The 16656-nt window shown below is 47.6% G+C and overlaps 1 protein-coding gene across 4 annotated transcripts in view; it reads left to right on the top strand.

Moving 5' to 3' along the window:
* The first annotated feature begins 1566 nt into the window (after window positions 1-1566).
* The window catches only part of EHMT1 (euchromatic histone lysine methyltransferase 1), a 155061-nt gene continuing 139971 nt past the window's right edge, over window positions 1567-16656 (top strand). For 3 of the 4 annotated variants that reach the window (XM_061199515.1, XM_061199514.1, XM_061199512.1), the window contains exon 1: window positions 1567-1614. In XM_061199515.1, coding sequence (XP_061055498.1) covers window positions 1594-1614 — 21 coding nt within the window. In that variant the 5' untranslated portion in view covers window positions 1567-1593. The remainder of the gene's footprint in view (window positions 1615-16656) is intronic. The other variant, XM_061199513.1, reaches the window with a different exon arrangement.

Raw genomic sequence — 16656 nt, 5'->3', positions numbered from 1 at the left:
GGTGCAGTATTGTTTTTAAATAGGGGCAAGGGGACATTTCCCTGAAGAGGTGGTATTTAAGACCCAAGGATTGTCAAGAAGTGAGCCACACAGATACCTGAGATAAAAGTGTTTCAGAGAAGGGGCAGACTAGGGCCCAAGGCAAGAGTTGAGAGAGAAAGGATGGTGCCAGAGAAGTAGGTGCAGGTGAAAGCTGGTGGAGCTGTGCAGGCTGTGGAGGAAGACCGCTCCTGAGCCTCCCGTCCTGAGGCTCCAGACAGAGCTTGGGGTTCCCGGCCTGTCAGGAGCTGACTCAGGCTGTCCCCCCAAACCTGGGAAGGCTTCCTTGGTACTTAGGATCGTCCACTGCCTCCTCTGCAGCTGAGTGCACCGTCAGTGCACTTACTGGAATTTTCCTGGAGTCTCATGTTCCACGAGATTGAACCCTCACAGGAGTGAGGCCCAGATTACCTTTTGACTCAGGGCCTCCCCAGTTCCTGTTGTGAAGACTGGCCAGAGAACCCCAATTTCAGTCTATGCTTCTTTTCTCAACTCCCAGGGGATGGCAGAAACACGTCTGGCTATGGGGAGTGGGTGGCCTAAGCCAGTCTACGTGGTGCTGTTCAGTGAAGGCTGCTTGATATGCAGGAAAGGTCTCGCCCTGTGCATAACTGGGGGGCTTGCAGGAGGTTGGGGTGACCCGAGAGGCTGCCCAACTGGGGCCACCTCCTAACTGGAGCATCCCATCCCCGGCAAGCCTGGCATCTTCCCTAACCAGAGCGCAGCGCCCCCCCTCCCCCCCAACAGGGACAATCCTCCGCCTTGGACATTCCCCACCCCACACACACTTCCCAACCAGGACACTGTCCCCAGCCAGGGCACAGCCTCCTAGCGGGGCAACTTCCCTAATCAGGGAATCCTCCCCGACAGTCCGGACATGCTCCCAGCCGAGCACCCCAGCGTTGGGGCAGTCACTCTAACTGGGGCACCTCCCCCAACTGGAGCACCGCCAACGCAGGCAACCCTCCCCAAAGGGACATCCCCCCTCCCGCCTCAGGGCAGTTTTCTCAGTCAGGACATCGCCCCCCGCCAAGCACACCTCATAACCGAAGCACCCCCACCCCCGAGCTGGGACATTCTCCCTAACCGGATGCAGCCGCAACTGGGGCACCCCTCCCAACCGGGCACAAGCCCCACCCGGGCACCGCCCTAGGACGCAAGTCCAAGTCCGCCTTCTGTGAAGGCAGACGGAATCGATGTGTGTCCGGGGTTAGAGGTCAGGGGTCCTTCCCCACCCCGGCCGGCCCGCTACAGTGCCTACGCAGAGTGAGAGAATATAGTGCAAACTGGAGGACTACGGGAGGACGACGTCCGGCGCCGCGCCGACCCCGGAAGCCCGCTGCGCCCGGCCCCACCCCCGCGGCCGGCCGTCGCGCTCCGGTTCCGGCCGGGGCAGGCCCGCGCCACGGACGCCGCTCTCGGGCTGCAGCGCGCAGGCGCGGGGGCGGGCGCAGGCGCAGACGCGCGCGACCGGCCCCGCCCCGCCCTGGGCCGCGAGGCGCGGGCGGGGCGATGGCGCGCGGGAGGGGCGGGGCCACGCTGCGGGCCCGGGCCATGGCCGCCGCCGATGCTGAGGTGAGGAGCGGGCCAGCGGCGGGCGCGGGCACGGGCGCGGGCGTGGGGGCGGGAGCGGGCGCGGGCCGGCGGGCCGGGCGGGGCGGGCGCGCGGGCGGGGGCGCGAGCGGGCGGGGGGCGGGCTGGCCGGCGCCTCCCCGCCGCCGCCGCCGCCGCCGCCGCCGCCGCGCCTCAGGCCGAGGCCGGGCCGAGGTGGCCGGGCGTCCGGGCCGCGCTGCGCGGGGCGCGCTTTGTGCGGGCTGGCGGGCGAGGTGAGGGCGCGGGTGAGGCGCGGGAGAGGCGGGGGCGCGGGCGAGAAGAGCCGCCGCCCGCCCCGCCCGCCCCGCCGGCGCCCCCCGCCCCCCGCCCCCGGGCCGCGGCCGGGAGCCCCGCGGAAGGGGCGGAGGACAAAAGGGAAAGTGGGGCGAGCCGGCCAAGTTGGCGGCGCGAGCGAGGCGAGGCTGTGCGCTCCCGGCGCCGCTCTTGCGCCCGCTGACCTTTCACTTTGTTCCGAAGAGGATGGCTCGGTCTTGAAGGAAAAGTTGGCCGGGCCGGCGCGCTTCTCCCCGGACAATGCTGCCAGCCCCGGTGGCTGTCAGGAGCAGGAATGCACGACTTCGGTTGATTTCCAGGCAAACCGCTCACGCGGGCTTTGGATGTAAAAAGTTCCCATGCTTTTGTTAATGTTCCTGGCCTCCCCTTTGCTCGTTCTCAAGGATAGTTTTTCCCTTGCTTGTAGCAGCAGAGAAAGCAAACTCTTGTGAGGTGGGCCACTAGCTTCCCGCAGAGGGGAGAAGCAGGCGGGAGGCGGTGTGCCCGGGGAAGTGCAGAAACAGTGCGCTCTCCGCGCTGACACGAGGGACCAGTTTGGAAAAAAGTGATGATCTAACAGTTTTTCTGTGAAATTACTCCATGTGTAATAACTGCGGGGACTTCTAAAGATCAGAAAGCTAAGATGTGTGATAAGGCTCTTTTGCAGTAACCTAGTGTGTAGCCGTAGTATATTTTTATGCAGGTAATGCACAATCTTTTAACATTTCGTTAATTTTCTCTTGCAGTTTTGGGGGGTGTGGATGTAAGTAAACTGGGAAGGTGCAGGAAAGTTCCTAAATTCAACGCAAGGACTGTTTATTAGCACCTTCAACACTCAAGGAGTGTATTAGGCTCAGAAAAACAGAAAAGGTGAATTAGATAACCCCAAGTCACTTGTAGGAGAGAAGATGTGTAGTGATTATGGTATCGTTTATTGAGCAACTTCCGGGTCCCGGGCACTGCAAGCCCTTTAGGTAAGTCCTCTCCTTTAGCTTTCTCTGCTCTGTGCAGCAGGTACTGTTATTTTTTATTTAGCAGATGCGGGAAACAAGACTTGGAAGCGATTGAATGACTTGGCCTAGCCAGTTACAGGATTAGCAGTTGTTTGGTGTCTGGCACATAGTAGGTTTTTAATTAATAATTGATGAACAAATCGCCCCAGATGTCTCTGATTCCACAGGCAGCCTTGAATAGAGGGCTTGACTGAGCCAACAGCAATGACAGCTTCTGTTTACTAAGCCCTTACCTGTGTCCAGCCCTGCCTTAGCTGCGCGAATTCACTCATTAAAGCCTGACAACGATCTTTTGAGGTGGGTACTGTTATATCCCCACTTGCACAGGAGGAAAACAGGCACAGTGTGGCCCCAGGTTACGGAGCTTGTGGTGGAGAAGATGGATGCAGGTGGTCTGCCTCCAGAGACTGTTGAGCTGTGTCTGTGGCGGTCACTTTAAGCTCATGGAAACTCTGGGCTTAGATTCGTGATCCTAAGTGTTTATTATGGAGGTGCACATTAGGTGAGGGGCCTCCTGGACAGTGGGTAGGCATGGCGTCATCTGTCGCCACTAAATCGGCGAAATGGTTCCTGGGTCAGGGTTTCCCAGTTGCCAGATGATTAAACCAGAAAGTGGACACTTAAAATTTATCTGACTGTATATTTACTTTTTCTTCTTTTCCTTGACCTAGAAAGAGGTCACCACTTTTTGACACTGAAAAGAACTGCTGAGGTAGTGAAATGCATCCCCTGTTTTGTGGATTAGTAAGTGGGGGCTCCTGGGGTTTAATGTATGTTCAGGGTCACCTAAGGCTTTTGACCCAGCAAGGCGTTACCTTTCAGCAGGAGGGCCTTCCCAGGCAAATTCTGTGCTTTTCTAGCAGGGTGGCTACTACGTGTCTCTTTCTTCAACCTTGTTTTGTGTTTCTTAAAATAATGCACGTACATGCACAGAGTTTAGAAAGTCAGATAATGCTAAAAGGCAGTAAAGAAGCTGCCATCCTCTCCTGCTTTTCAAGAGAGGCAGCAGCACTCTTAGCCTTTGCCTCATGTTTCTAAATAACACGCTTGTGTTGTCATGCCTTCATTCACCAATTTTAGGCGTTATCTGTTGGCTTCCACTAATGGTAGATGACGATTTCAGTTCTCTCATACTCTGTCTCTCATTTAGGTAACTCACAGTTGTGGTTAAATCTATATCAGAATCTTCGTCAGTCTGTTCAGGTCATTTTTGTGCCGTGCTGAGCTGGATGGTAAACCACAATTGGATTTCTTTTCTTGGGCAGACTTTTTTACTTCCCTTGAGTTAGTAATTGCTTTATTGTTCATTGGCCTGATTCCCCTTGAACCTCGGAATAATGTTCCCGCACCTTTCATTCTGTAAAATGTTTCTCAGTTTAAGTTTTTACCACTCAGCCCTGTCAGCTCACCAGCCGGTTTCACAGTGCTCCTCAGGCACCCCAGCCCAGACGGGATGCTTGTTTTCTGGGCCTGTGCACGTTGCCATCCTGGAGATTCTGGCCCCTTCCCTGCCTCTAATGCTCCCCTCTGTGTGTGTGTTCACTCACTCATGGTGGTGGAACTCAGTCTCCACTAGCTTCCCAGTAGTTTGTTGGGAGGCAGACTTTTGGAACTTGCATGTCTGAAAATGTTTTTTTTTTACCACCGCACTTAAAGAATAAGTTTGGCTGGACTTGGCATTCCAGGTTGCAAGTAATTTTGCAGTTATTGATCCAGTATCTTCTAGTTTTTGTTGTTGCTGTTGAAGTCCAGTTTGATTTTTTTTTTTTTTTGGCCACACCGCGCGGCTTGTGGGATTTTAGTTCCCCAGCCAGGAATTGAACCCGGGCCCTCGGCAGTGAGAGTGCGGAGTCCTAACCACTGGACCGCCAGGGAATTCCCCAGTTTGATTCTTAATCCTTAGTAAGCATTATTCCCACATCAAACTTTTAGGATCCTTGCATCCTTGATTTTCCTAATTTTCCTGATAGGCCTTAGCTGTAGCCTTTTTTCATTTATCATACATGGTACTAAGCCCTGAAATCTGGGGATTGATGTCCTTTTATTTATAGGGAGTTCTTGTATTATGTATTTGAGATAGTTTGTTCTCTACTACTTTCTCTGTGTTCTCTTTTTCCAGTTCCTTTATTTGTTTGTTTTTTTTAAAATAAATTTATTTTATTTATTTATTTTTTGGCTGCTTTGGGTCTTCATTGCTGTGCGCGGGCTTAACTCTAATTGAGGTGAGCGGGGGCTGCTCTTCGTTGCCGTGCGTGGGCTTCTCATTGGGGTGGCTTCTCTTGTTGCAGAGCACAGGCTCTAGGCGCACGGGCTTCAGTAGTTGTGGCACGTGGGCCCAGTAGTTGGTGGCTCACGGGCTCTAGAGCGCAGGCTCAGTAGTTGTGGCGCACGGGCATAGTTGCTCCGCGGCATGTGGGATCTTCCTGGACCAGGGCTTGAACCCGTGTCCCCTGCATTGGCAGGCGGATTCTTAACCACTGAGCCACCAGGGAAGCCCCCCAATTTCTTTATTTGAATGTTGGACTTCCTGTCCTTAATATTCTAATTTTTAAAAATCTTTTCTCCTTGTCATGTCTTGATCTTTTTGTTCTACTTTTTGGGAGTGTGTTTGACAATTTTCCAATTTGTTACTGAATTTTTAACTTCTTTCATATTTTCATGTTCTTTACTGTTCTTTGTTCCTTTTTAAATGCCTTCTGTTGTTGTTTTATGTATACAGTATCTTTGCTTATCTCTTAATTTCAGTTAAATTTTTAAAATTACAGTTAAATTTTTAAAAAATTAAAAAAATAAAATTAAATTTTGTTTTCTGCACTTTTTCTGTTTCCTGTGCATTCCTCTTTGCTGTTGTATCTTTTGGTCTCTTTCATTCGTGCTGGAAACCCTTCTTCCAATGTCTGGTGATCCTTGGCTGTTTATTCATCTTTATGAATAAAGTACTAAAAATGGGAAGCTGAGTGTATTGGGGGGCTTGTTTACTTGTTGCTTTCACTGGAGGGTCATGACTAATGTTTTTTTTTTTTGGTGGCTCTCCTCCAAATGTTACTGTCCTCTGGTTCGGTTTCCTTGGAAAGGGAGCCTTCAGTCTCTGCCTTGTGGGATGGATGTTGGAGCTAGGTTAAAGGGCAGGGGGAAGGAGAGGGCCTTCCCAGGGTTCACTGGGTAGGCTTTGCCTAATTCCCTTGCTTTCAGTGAGGTGCCTACTCCTGTCTTTCTTTGTGCTGCTCTCCCCAAGTGTGGTACATTCTGGTGGCTTGTGGCTATAGAAGAGTGCTTGTCTGAGTGTGCAGGAGGGGCCCAGGGAGTTGAGAGTCCAACATTCCTTACTTGGAGTTTTACACCACATCCCTTTTCAGCTTCAAGCATCACCTCCAGCTTTAGAGACTTTCCATGGTTCTGTGGGGCCAGTCAGCCTGATCCTCAGCAGTGACTACCTTGTTAGGTTTCCCCTTCCTCTGCTCTGTGGAGTGATCGAGGTTTCCTCCAGCCTCCGTCTTCCTATTCATGTTTTGTGTAGGGGTTTGAAATGTTTCCTAGGTGGAGTGCATGTTTCTCTTTCCTGTTCTTGTCTTTTGTTGATCTTTTGATAAGAGAAGGGAGTGGAAAGTCTGTTCTGCATCCAGAAATCAGAAGCATTTGCTATAAATCTTGAGAAGCAGATTTTCACCCACACTAAAAGCACAGCTATCCTGTGGAAAGGGCTGCCCATCTCAGATCTTACTATGTAGTATGTGGTTCTGGATCATAACCAGGGAAGGTTCTGGAGTTATAACAGAGGTTAGCAATGGCAATAAACGTACCTCAGCCCTGATGCCCAAAAGGACATCTGTGGGTAGCTTAGTTGTTGGAGATCCCACACGTGGCCCATGCCGCCGTGGGGGCCAGAGCCCCCGCTTACTGCCATATCACAAAACGGTTTTGTATGTTTGACCACATTTTACTGAGTTTGTCTTTGAAAATAATTTAGCTTATGGGAACCGTATTTTGGGCTCTTCCCTTTAGGAACTTTATGTTATTTGCTATTTCATGGGACTTAGCATGTTTGATGGATGCCGTTATCTTACGGTAGGTGGGCAGTTTGGTTTCAGTTTACATTGCTTGCTCAGCAAATCACATAGGGAATGGTTATTGGAGCCCAGTTATTTTGGCCTACCGCAGGGTGGTACAAAGGGCATGAGTTCCAGAGTTGAGAAGTTCTCTCACTGTCCCACTTTTATTTAACTTCTAGTATTTTCATTTATTAAAACAAAACAAAAACAAAAAAGTCTTCAGAGGTTTTGGATTTTAAAACACAAAAGCTGAAGTGGTTCTTTTTTTTTTTTTTTTTTTTAAATATTTATTTATTTATTTGGCTGCGCCGGGTCTCAGTTGTAGCACGTGGGATCTTCGTTGCGGCATGTGGGCTCTTTTAGTTGCGGCATGCGGGATCTAGTTCCCCAACTAGGGATCGAACCCGGGCCCCCTGCATCGGGAGCGCGGAGTCTTAACCAGTGGACCACCAGGGAAGTCCCTGAAGTGGTTCCTTTAACTCTTCAAAGGTGGCATTTCCTTTGAAGTGGTGTCTTCCTAGATAAGAAGTCAGAAGTCACTTTCCCTGTAACATCACTGTCAGTTGATGTTTTACTTTGGAAAAGTTTTTGGACTGCTTTCTGCATCCCACTTTTAATAGGTTTATAAGTTCTGATCAGAGTATATTTAAAATGCTCTTTCCAAGCGGTCTCTAAGCACTGTTGAGCCCCTTCTCTTTATGAGGTGCTATTCTAGATACTGTGTAAGAGGATATGCAAGTTTATGAGATTGGTCTCTGATTTCACAAAATTTAAAGAGTGTGATAGAGCAAATATTACCAAGCGGGAATTGAGATGGAATCCGTTCAAAGTAAACAAGAAAAGGCCCGTGCTGTTGCGCTAATTGCTGCAGGCAGACTTGTGTTGGGAAAGGCTGCTTGAGGAAAGTAAGTTAGCCTAGGTCCTAAAGGAGATAAGACGTGAAATGGAAGTGCAAGTTACAGTAGTACATTTCAAAAAGAAATCAGGCATTTTAGAAAATGTAGAAAATTGAAACCTAGAAACCTAAGAATGCCAAATATTTGTCATCTGTTTGTTTCTGATCTGTCTGAGTGTGCACGTTCGTACTTAAAATCGGCTGTAATCAGTGAGTGCGTGCTGTCTGCACTCTTCTTTCACGGATCATCTCACGTGCTTCTGTGTCTTTTAACATTTTCAGTAGCCACGTGGTGTTTGTTTTATAGGTGTCCCAGCTTCCTCGGTTATGGGTTGTGACACTGAAGCCTTTGGTACACGGTGGAATTATGGGTCAGAAGGGGCACGAGCGGAAGCTGGACAGGTGGGGTCGGGTCACTGAGGGCCTTGTCGCTGTGGTAACAAGTTGATGGTCTCCTGAGCAGTGTAGACAGTCAGCGAGGGATTATTTTAGGGATTCACATTTTAAAAAGACGATGGAAGCAGGGAGACCACTGAGTAGCCTTGGGCCCTGTGGTGGATTGAGTCAAGGCATATGTGTTTAAATTTATCTTGAGTAGGTGAGTTAGTTACATGGTTCAAAATTCAAAAAGTATAAAATTATAAAGTGAAACATCTGCCTCTTTGTCCTCTAACCACTCAGTTCTTCTTTTGGCAGGCTACCAGTATTATAATTATTGAGCGTATACAGACAAATGCATATGTAGATATTTCAGACTTTTTATTGCGGAACTTTTTCATACCTACTCAGAAGTAGATATGGTGGTAGAATGAGCCCCATGTTCCTGTTCCCCGACACCAACAGTTGTCTCCTCATGGCCACTCCCCAATCCATCCTCAAATATTTTGAAGCAGTTCTTAGATATATTTCATCTGTATTTCAGTTAATATAGATATTTCAGTCAATAAATATTCAGTCACTGTTCAGATTTTTCATTTCATTTCAAAATATGGTCTATTCATTGCCCTTGATAGGTATCTCTTAATTCTCAGTATATTGATTTCCATGTCTTTATTTTTCTCTTGCAATTAAGTTTTTAAAAAAAAAAATATTTATTTATTTGGCTGCACCAGGTCTTAGTTGTGGCACGAGGGACCTTCGTTGTGGCATGTGGACTTTTTAGTTGAGGCATACAGGATCTAGTTCCCCGGCCAGGGATCAAACCTGGGCCCCCTGCATTGGGAGTGCTGAGTCTTACGCACTGGACCACCAGGGAAGTCCTGCAATTAAGTTTTTAAAATTAATTAATTAATTTTTTTGGCTGCGTTTGGTCTTCGTTGCTGTGCGCAGGCTTTCTCTAGTTGCGGCGAGCGGGGGCTACTCTTCGTTGCGGTGCGCGGGCTTCTCATTGCTGTGGCTTCTCTTGTTGCGGAGCACGGGCTCTAGGTGCGTGGGCTTCAGTAGTTGTGGCTTGCAGGCTCTAGAGCACAGGCTCAGTAGTTGTGGTGCGAGGGCTCAGTTGCTCCATGGCATGTGGAATCTTCCCGGACCAGGGCTCGAACCTGTGTCCCCTGCATTGGCAGGTGGATTCTTAACCACTGAGTCACTAGGGAAGTCCCCGTAATTAAGTTTTGAAGATAATGGTTTATGTGTCCCAAAGTTTCCCATAACCTTGATTTCGCTGATGACATTCTTACCATGTTGTTTAACATGTTCCTTTGTCCTCTACTTCCTGCCATTTTAATTTAAGATCTAGAGCTGCTGCTTTCCAGTATGATATCCACTCCTACATGTGGCTCTTCAGCAGTCCAGATGTGGTTAGTGTGAATTGAGATGTGCTGTAAGTGCAGAATACATGCAGAATTTGCAAGACTTAGTGTGAAAGAGAGAATGTGAAGTATCATGTTAATACTTTAAAAAATATTGTTTGCATGTTGAAATATATATTTCGGATGTATTAGGTTAAATAACATTTATTAAAAGTAATTTGTGTTTCTAATTTTTCTTTTTTTTTTTTGCAACACGGCATGGCATGTGGGATCATAGTTTCCCAAGTAGGGATCACACGCGTGCCCCCTGCATTAGAAGGCGGAGTCTTAACCACTGGACCACCAGGAAAGTCCGTCCAATTCCTTTTTTAAATGTGGTTACTAGAAAATTAAAAATTACGTACGTGGCTCACATTATCTTTCCGTTAGCTCTGGGCTGGGGGCTCCATCAGATGTATAATAGGTTTGTCTTTTAAAAAATTCTAGCAAGAATATGTCGTAACTGGTATTAAGTTTTTTATCAGGCACAGTAAATCTTGCTTTGTGATATTAACAGTCATCGATATTCATTGCTCAGAATCGTTAACTCATTAGGGGTTGCAAAATGGAAGTCTTTATTCGTTAGCTGGAATACTTATACAAAGAAAAACTGTTTAGTGACATGAAGTACAACTCATATGGGCAGGAGGTATAGATTCTTGATACTGTTGATAGAGGGACTGACACCCAGTAGCCTCCTAATAAGTGCCAGCCTAAGAAAGGCCAGAGAGCTCTCTGTCCTGTGTAGTTTGAAAATTGTTTGCTAAGCTGGTTGTTAAGATGATTTCTCTCCTTGGAGTCTAGGTCCTCTCCTCTCCATCAGATTCCAAGGCTGGCATTTAGGCTTAGAGAGTCTTGGTTACTTCCTCATCCTTGCTGTTTGCCTGTGTTCTGTGAACTCCTTGAACACTAGGGTGAAACAAAATGCCAGTTGTCATATGGGCCAGTGAATGGTCAGGAGTTCCCCCACCTCTGGCTCAGTCTGCCCTTCTGTTTCCTTCTCTTGTAGAAATGGTCTGCTCGAATCTGTCTTTATGGTTCTGTAGTATCTGTCACCATATCTTTACCAGATTCAATAGCAATAAGACATGGAACCAAAGCATGAAGACTATTTTTTTGGAAATTGTATTAATATATGACATACATACAGAAACACGCACACATTATGTGTCTAGTGTCATATATGTCTCTAGACCCTAGATCAAGCAGGGAACATTACCAGACCCACAGAAGCCCCCCCCCCGGGCTCCTTGCAGTCTGCCGTGTACTTGCCCAAAGGTCACTGCTATCCTGACTTCTGTTACCTTGATTCATTTTGCCTGATTCTGAACTTTGTATAAAGGACATCATGCAGTGTGTACTCATGTTTGCCTTCTTTTGATCAACATTTTGTCTCTAGGATTCATCTACGTTGCTGTGTACTGTGGTAGTTTGTTCATTCTCATTACTGTATAATATTCCATTGTCTGGATATAGCACAGTTTCATTATTCATTGTACTATGCATGGACGTTTGAGTTGTTTCAAGTTTTGGGGTATTCAGATAAGGTGATGTGAACATTCTTATATGTGTCTTTTGGTGAACATAGGTGCATGTTTCTGTGGGTGTATGCCTAGAAGTGGGGGTGTTGAGTCAAGGAATGTGCATACGTATCCAAGGTGGTTGTACCAAAGTACAAGTGTAAGGAAGCGCCAGTTGCTCTAAATCCTTGCTAACACTTGATACTGGTTTGTCTTTTTCTTTTTAGCCATTCTGGTAGGTGTGTAGTGTGTCTTATTGTGGTTTAATTTGCATTTTCCTGATGACTGTTGATGTTAAGCACCAGTACACTTTTTGATTATTTTGTTTAGACACTTTTGGGATGTGCCTACGTAAACTTGTTGTTTGTTTTTTTTTCCTGCTGGGGGGGTATTTTATTCCTTTATGTGGGTGAATGATATTCCATTGTATGAATATACTGTTTTATTTATACATTTATCAGTTGCTTCCTTTTTTTGGCTATGATGACTAATACTGCTATGAACATTCATGAACAGTGTTTGTATAGATATATGTTTTCATTTCTCTTGGGTGTGTACCTAGGAGTAGATTTGCTGGGCATGTGTTAACTCTATGGTAAGGAACTGCCAAACTGTTTTCCATAGCAGCTTTAGCATTTTACATTCCTATCAGCAGTGTATGAGGATTCCAGTTTCTCCACATTCTTGCCAACACTTGTTATTAACTGTCTTTTAGATTATAGCCATTCTGTTGGATGTGGTGTGGTATCTCATTGTGCTTTTGATTTGGATTTCCCCTAATGACTAATGATGTTGAGCATTTTTTATGTGCTTATTAGCCATTTGTGTATCTTCTTTACAGAAATGTCTATAGAAATCCTTTGCCCATTTCAGTTGGATTGTTTCGGTGGTAGGTTGTAAACATTTTTTGTATATTGAAGATTGTAGATACAAATCCCTTATCGATATATGATTAGGAAATATTTTTTCCCATTCTGTAGGTTGTCCTTTCACTTTCTTGATAGTGTTCTTTGAAGCGCCAAATGTTTTTAATTTTGATGAAGTACAGTTTATCTATTTTCTTCTTTGTGTTTTTGGTGTCATATCTAACAGTCCATTGCCAAATCCATTGTTAGGAAGTTACCACTGTGTTTTCCTCTGAGTTTTATAGTTTTAACTCTTATATTTTGGGCTGTGATCCATTTTGACTTAAATTTGTGTATGCTGTGAGGTAGGGGGTCCAACTTTATTCTTTGCAAGTGGAGATCTAGTTGTCCTAGAACCACTGGTTGAAAGGCTGTTCTTTCCCCCACTGGCTTGTCTGGACACCTCTGTTGTAAATCAATTGACCGTAAATGTCAGGACTCGTTTCTGGACTCTTAGTTCTAGTACATTGGTTTATATGTCTGTCCTTATGTCAGTACCACATGATCTTGAATACCGTAGCTTGGGAAGTATGGGTTTACCAACTTTGTTCTTGCTCTTCTGGGTCCCTTGCAATTCCATATGAATTTTAAGATTAGCTTGTCCATAGCTGCAGAAAGCCTTCTAGGATTTTGTTAGGGATTGCCTTGATTTTGTGATTCACTTTGGGGAGCACTATCGTCATAATTATATTTAGTCTAACAGTCCATGAACACAGGGTGTTTTTCCATCTGTTTAGGTCTGCTTTACCTTCTTTCAATGTCTTTTTTTTTTTTCCCTTAGTCAGTTTAGCTAGAGTTTTGTCAATTTTGTTATCTCTTTGAAGAATCAACTTTTGGTTTTGTTGACAGTTTCTGTTTTTCTTTATTCTTTCTTTTTTTAGGTGGGGGGGGGGAGGAGCTGCCATGCTGCACAGCATACGGGATCTTAGTTCCCCGACCAGGGACTGAACCTGTGCCCCGTGTAGTGGAAGCGCAGAGTCCTAACCACTGGACCGCCAGGGAATTCCCAGTTTTCTATTCTCTATTTTTAAATTTCCACTCTAATCTTTATTATTTCTTCTGCTTCCTTTGGGTTTAGTTTGCAGTTTCTGGGATCGTTTTTTGTGTGTAAAACATGAGGTGTAGGGATCAGGATTCATTTTCTTTCATATGGATGTGCACTTGAACCAGCATCATTTATTAAAAAGACCATCCTTTACCCGCTGTACTTCAGTGTTGCTTTTCCCATAAATGAGAAAAAACCACAGATGTGAGGCTCAAATAGACTTTTTCTGTAGTAAGTCCTTACTATCTTCTGTTGTCAGCATTTTTTTTAAAACAAGGAATATTCTTATTTATCTATTTAGGCTGCGTTGCGTCTTAGTTGCAGCATGTGGACTCCTTAGTTGCGGCATGCGGACTCATAGTTGCGGCATGCAGGATCTAGTTCCCCAACCAGGGATCGAACCTGTGCTCCCTGCATTAGAAGGCGGAGTCTTACCCACTGGACCACCAGGGAAGTCCCTGCTGTCAGCCTTGATAACAGGTAGAAGGTCACTAAATAGTTGAAGTCCGGTGACGTTTTCTTTAGGGTTGAAGCTGTGTGTTCAGTCCCCCTGTGCAGGCTGTTTTCCCTGCCCATGTAACGGGATACAGTAGGGAAGGGGAAGGTGGATGGTGTGTCTCACAGCCCACACCTGGACGTCGTCGTGGTTGTTCGCTGTAGAAGTGAGACCAGGTGTCGTGTTGAGACTGTGGACTGTTTGCCAGACAGTCAGCATTCACCTGCCAGCCTCACCTTGACCTTTGGCACATCTTGCAGCTCCCTGTAGTCCTCTCCCTGTCGCGTGGGCTCGTGGTGACAACACACGCCAGGTGCCTGGCTCAGAGCAGGTATTTAGATGATCGTGCCCTCCTCCTCCTCCTCCTCCTCCAGTCTTTTCTTCCACACACGTCGTTTGGTATCCTGCGATGTGCATGGCACAGTGTTCGGGTTGAAGGACGCACTGGCAGAGAGAGAGCCATGGGAGAAGCACACCTGGCATTGGGGCGCCTCCAGGAGGGGGGCTGGCCGGGCAGGTAGGGCTGGGGTGAGGAGGCAGAGTGTGCAGCACTGGCGGAACCCCTGCTGATGCAGCCGGGGTGCTTTGTTGTGAGACAGTTTAAAGTGTGGGGCTGGGGTGTTGGAATTTTCAGCAGTGGACTTTTGCTTGGGGGACACGCTGAATGGGGGGCAGCTTGGGAGCCCGTCTCAAGTGCCGTCAGTGAATGGAGTTGCTGTTTTCTGGAAATGAGTCCTGTCTGGTTGGGTGGATCCTGCCATTGGCCCCTGCAAGGGTCCATTTATTCACGTGGATGCACTTTTACCTTTTTAAAAAGGCTCTTGTTGGGACCCAGCAGGTCAATAATCATGATAATGTCGTGATTTTTTTCTAGTGTGTATTACGAGGTAAGTACTCTACTAAGTGACTTATGTGGGGTTTTTCACTTAATCCCAACAACCACCCTATCAGATAGGGTTACCGTCCCACTTTCTCCATTTCACAGAGGAGGAAAAGGAGGCGATGTGGTGTTCTGCCTGTGCTTTTAGCCAGGCAGTGTGAAGTTCAGACCAAAGGATAGCAAAACAGTAAAACCTCTTTGAAGGTCGGAGAAGCATGTAAATTCACGTTTCCTACCCATAAACTGTCTTAGCTGCGAACCGGCACGAAACGGGGAGGCACAATCCGTCCTGTGTGTGCATGCGTGCCACCCAGCGTGTGGGACAGGCAGGTCGCCTGCAGGTGCTGGGCTTCGCTGGGTTTCCCTTGCACAACGTGGTCCTGGGACATTTGAGGCAGCTCTGCGGGGAGCGTGTAACTCCTACTCCTTCTTTGTCTTTTCTCTCGTCGAGTTTCTGTCTCCGTGTTTTGGCCTGTCTGCTGTGAACTATTTGATCATTGTGCAAAGCAGTGCCTGGTACTTCTTGTGGTCGAGATACAGGTTTCTCCTTCATCCTTACTCTTTATGTTTCTAGTTTCTGTTGTTTCAGGTCATATAATTTTGCTCTATAAAATTTGTATGTGTAAAAGAAACGGGTGGGCTCCAGGCTCCTTCCTGCCTCTGTCCCCTCTCCCTCCTCCCTTCTGAGGCAGAGAAGCTTCTGCTGAGCGCCTGCTGTAGGAAGATGGCCCGGGTCTCGCTCTCAAGGACCCCAGCCTGGCGACGGACGCCGCTGTGACTGTAGAGACACTGTCGCACTGCCTCGGGTGCTCGGCCTTCACTGTCCGTGTATGGGGAGCTAGGACGGCAGTGCCTCTGGGGTGTGTGCAGAGACCTGGTCGGAAAGTCCTTTGTGAGGATAATGCCACCCTCGTGGCCACTCTGCCCTCCTGTTCTGTTTGTGCCACCGTATAGACCGACTCCTCCCTGGTCTCAGGTTCAGACTTCTCTCCCCCAGGTGTGCGGCCCTTGCTTTGGGTTTTGTCAGTCAACACTCAGCATGTTGAACTGAGATTTGGGGCGGCCTCCCCTTCCTGGTTCAGATCTCTGTGGCACTACCTGTGTGCACCGGCACCCCAGGGTGGAGCGGCCCGGCGGGTGTTCCGGAAGGGTCAGCAGCAGGGATCGTGTGCATCATCCTGCTGTCCAGAGGTGCTGGATGCTGGGGTGAACGAGGACTTTGCTGGGAGGACTTTGCTGTTTGGGCAGGACCTGAAAGAATTCATTAGTTTGCTGGGCAGAGAACCAGGGTGTCTGAGGTCCTTGAGGGCCAGGACTGAGGCTGCCTCCAGTCAGTGGTGGGAGGGGCTCCCCTTCCCTAGAAGTGTGGTGGAGGCTGATGGGCCCACCCAGGCGGCCCCTGTGCTCTGGTGCTGGGGACCCAGCGGGACACGGGAGTGAGGGAGGAGCTCACCTGCTCTCTCCCACTGCCCAGAGGAAGGCAGGGCCTACTCTGTCCACCACCGACGCTTCAAGGGCTGGTCAGCAGAAGGGAGGATGGATGTAGGCTGGCTGGGCATTGGGACCCAGTCCATCTACCCGGCCTTGTGTCTTAGGATGGAATTTGTAGCCATGGACTATTACCTGTCTTGTGTGTGAAAATAAAATACTCTGTGGCAGTATTGTGATAAGACTGTTCACAAGTGACAGAAACTTCATTTGGTAGGCCTTGACTGCTTCAGTTTATTTTAAAGATTGCCTTGTTTTGATTTGTTTTAATTTACGAGCAATTAGTCAATGAGTGCAAACTCTTTTGGGCGCTACAATGGAAGTAGAACTTTTTTTTTTTTTTTAAATATTTATTTATTTATTTGGCTGTGCCGGGTCTTAGTTGCGGCATGCATGTGGGATCTAGTTCCTTGACCAGGGATCGAACCCGGGCCCCCTGCATTGGGAGCGTGGAGTCTTAACCACTGGACCACCAGGGAAGTCCCAGAACTTTTAGGCATGGATTTTAAGATCAGGATCAGGACTTTTAGATCCTGATATTCTGGAACATGTGTGAACTGTTTCAGAACGTGTTGAGGGAATCAACAAATTGCCCTTGTGGGTTGTCACATGTATTCTTTCCTGGAATATTGTTTTTGTGTTTGCTCTTTCTTCTGTGCTCTTGTACCATATC

Source organism: Eubalaena glacialis, chromosome 9 (genome assembly GCF_028564815.1).
Source record: "Eubalaena glacialis isolate mEubGla1 chromosome 9, mEubGla1.1.hap2.+ XY, whole genome shotgun sequence".
Lineage (NCBI taxonomy): Eukaryota > Metazoa > Chordata > Mammalia > Artiodactyla > Balaenidae > Eubalaena > Eubalaena glacialis.
This window is presented reverse-complemented; position numbering and strand designations above follow the sequence as displayed.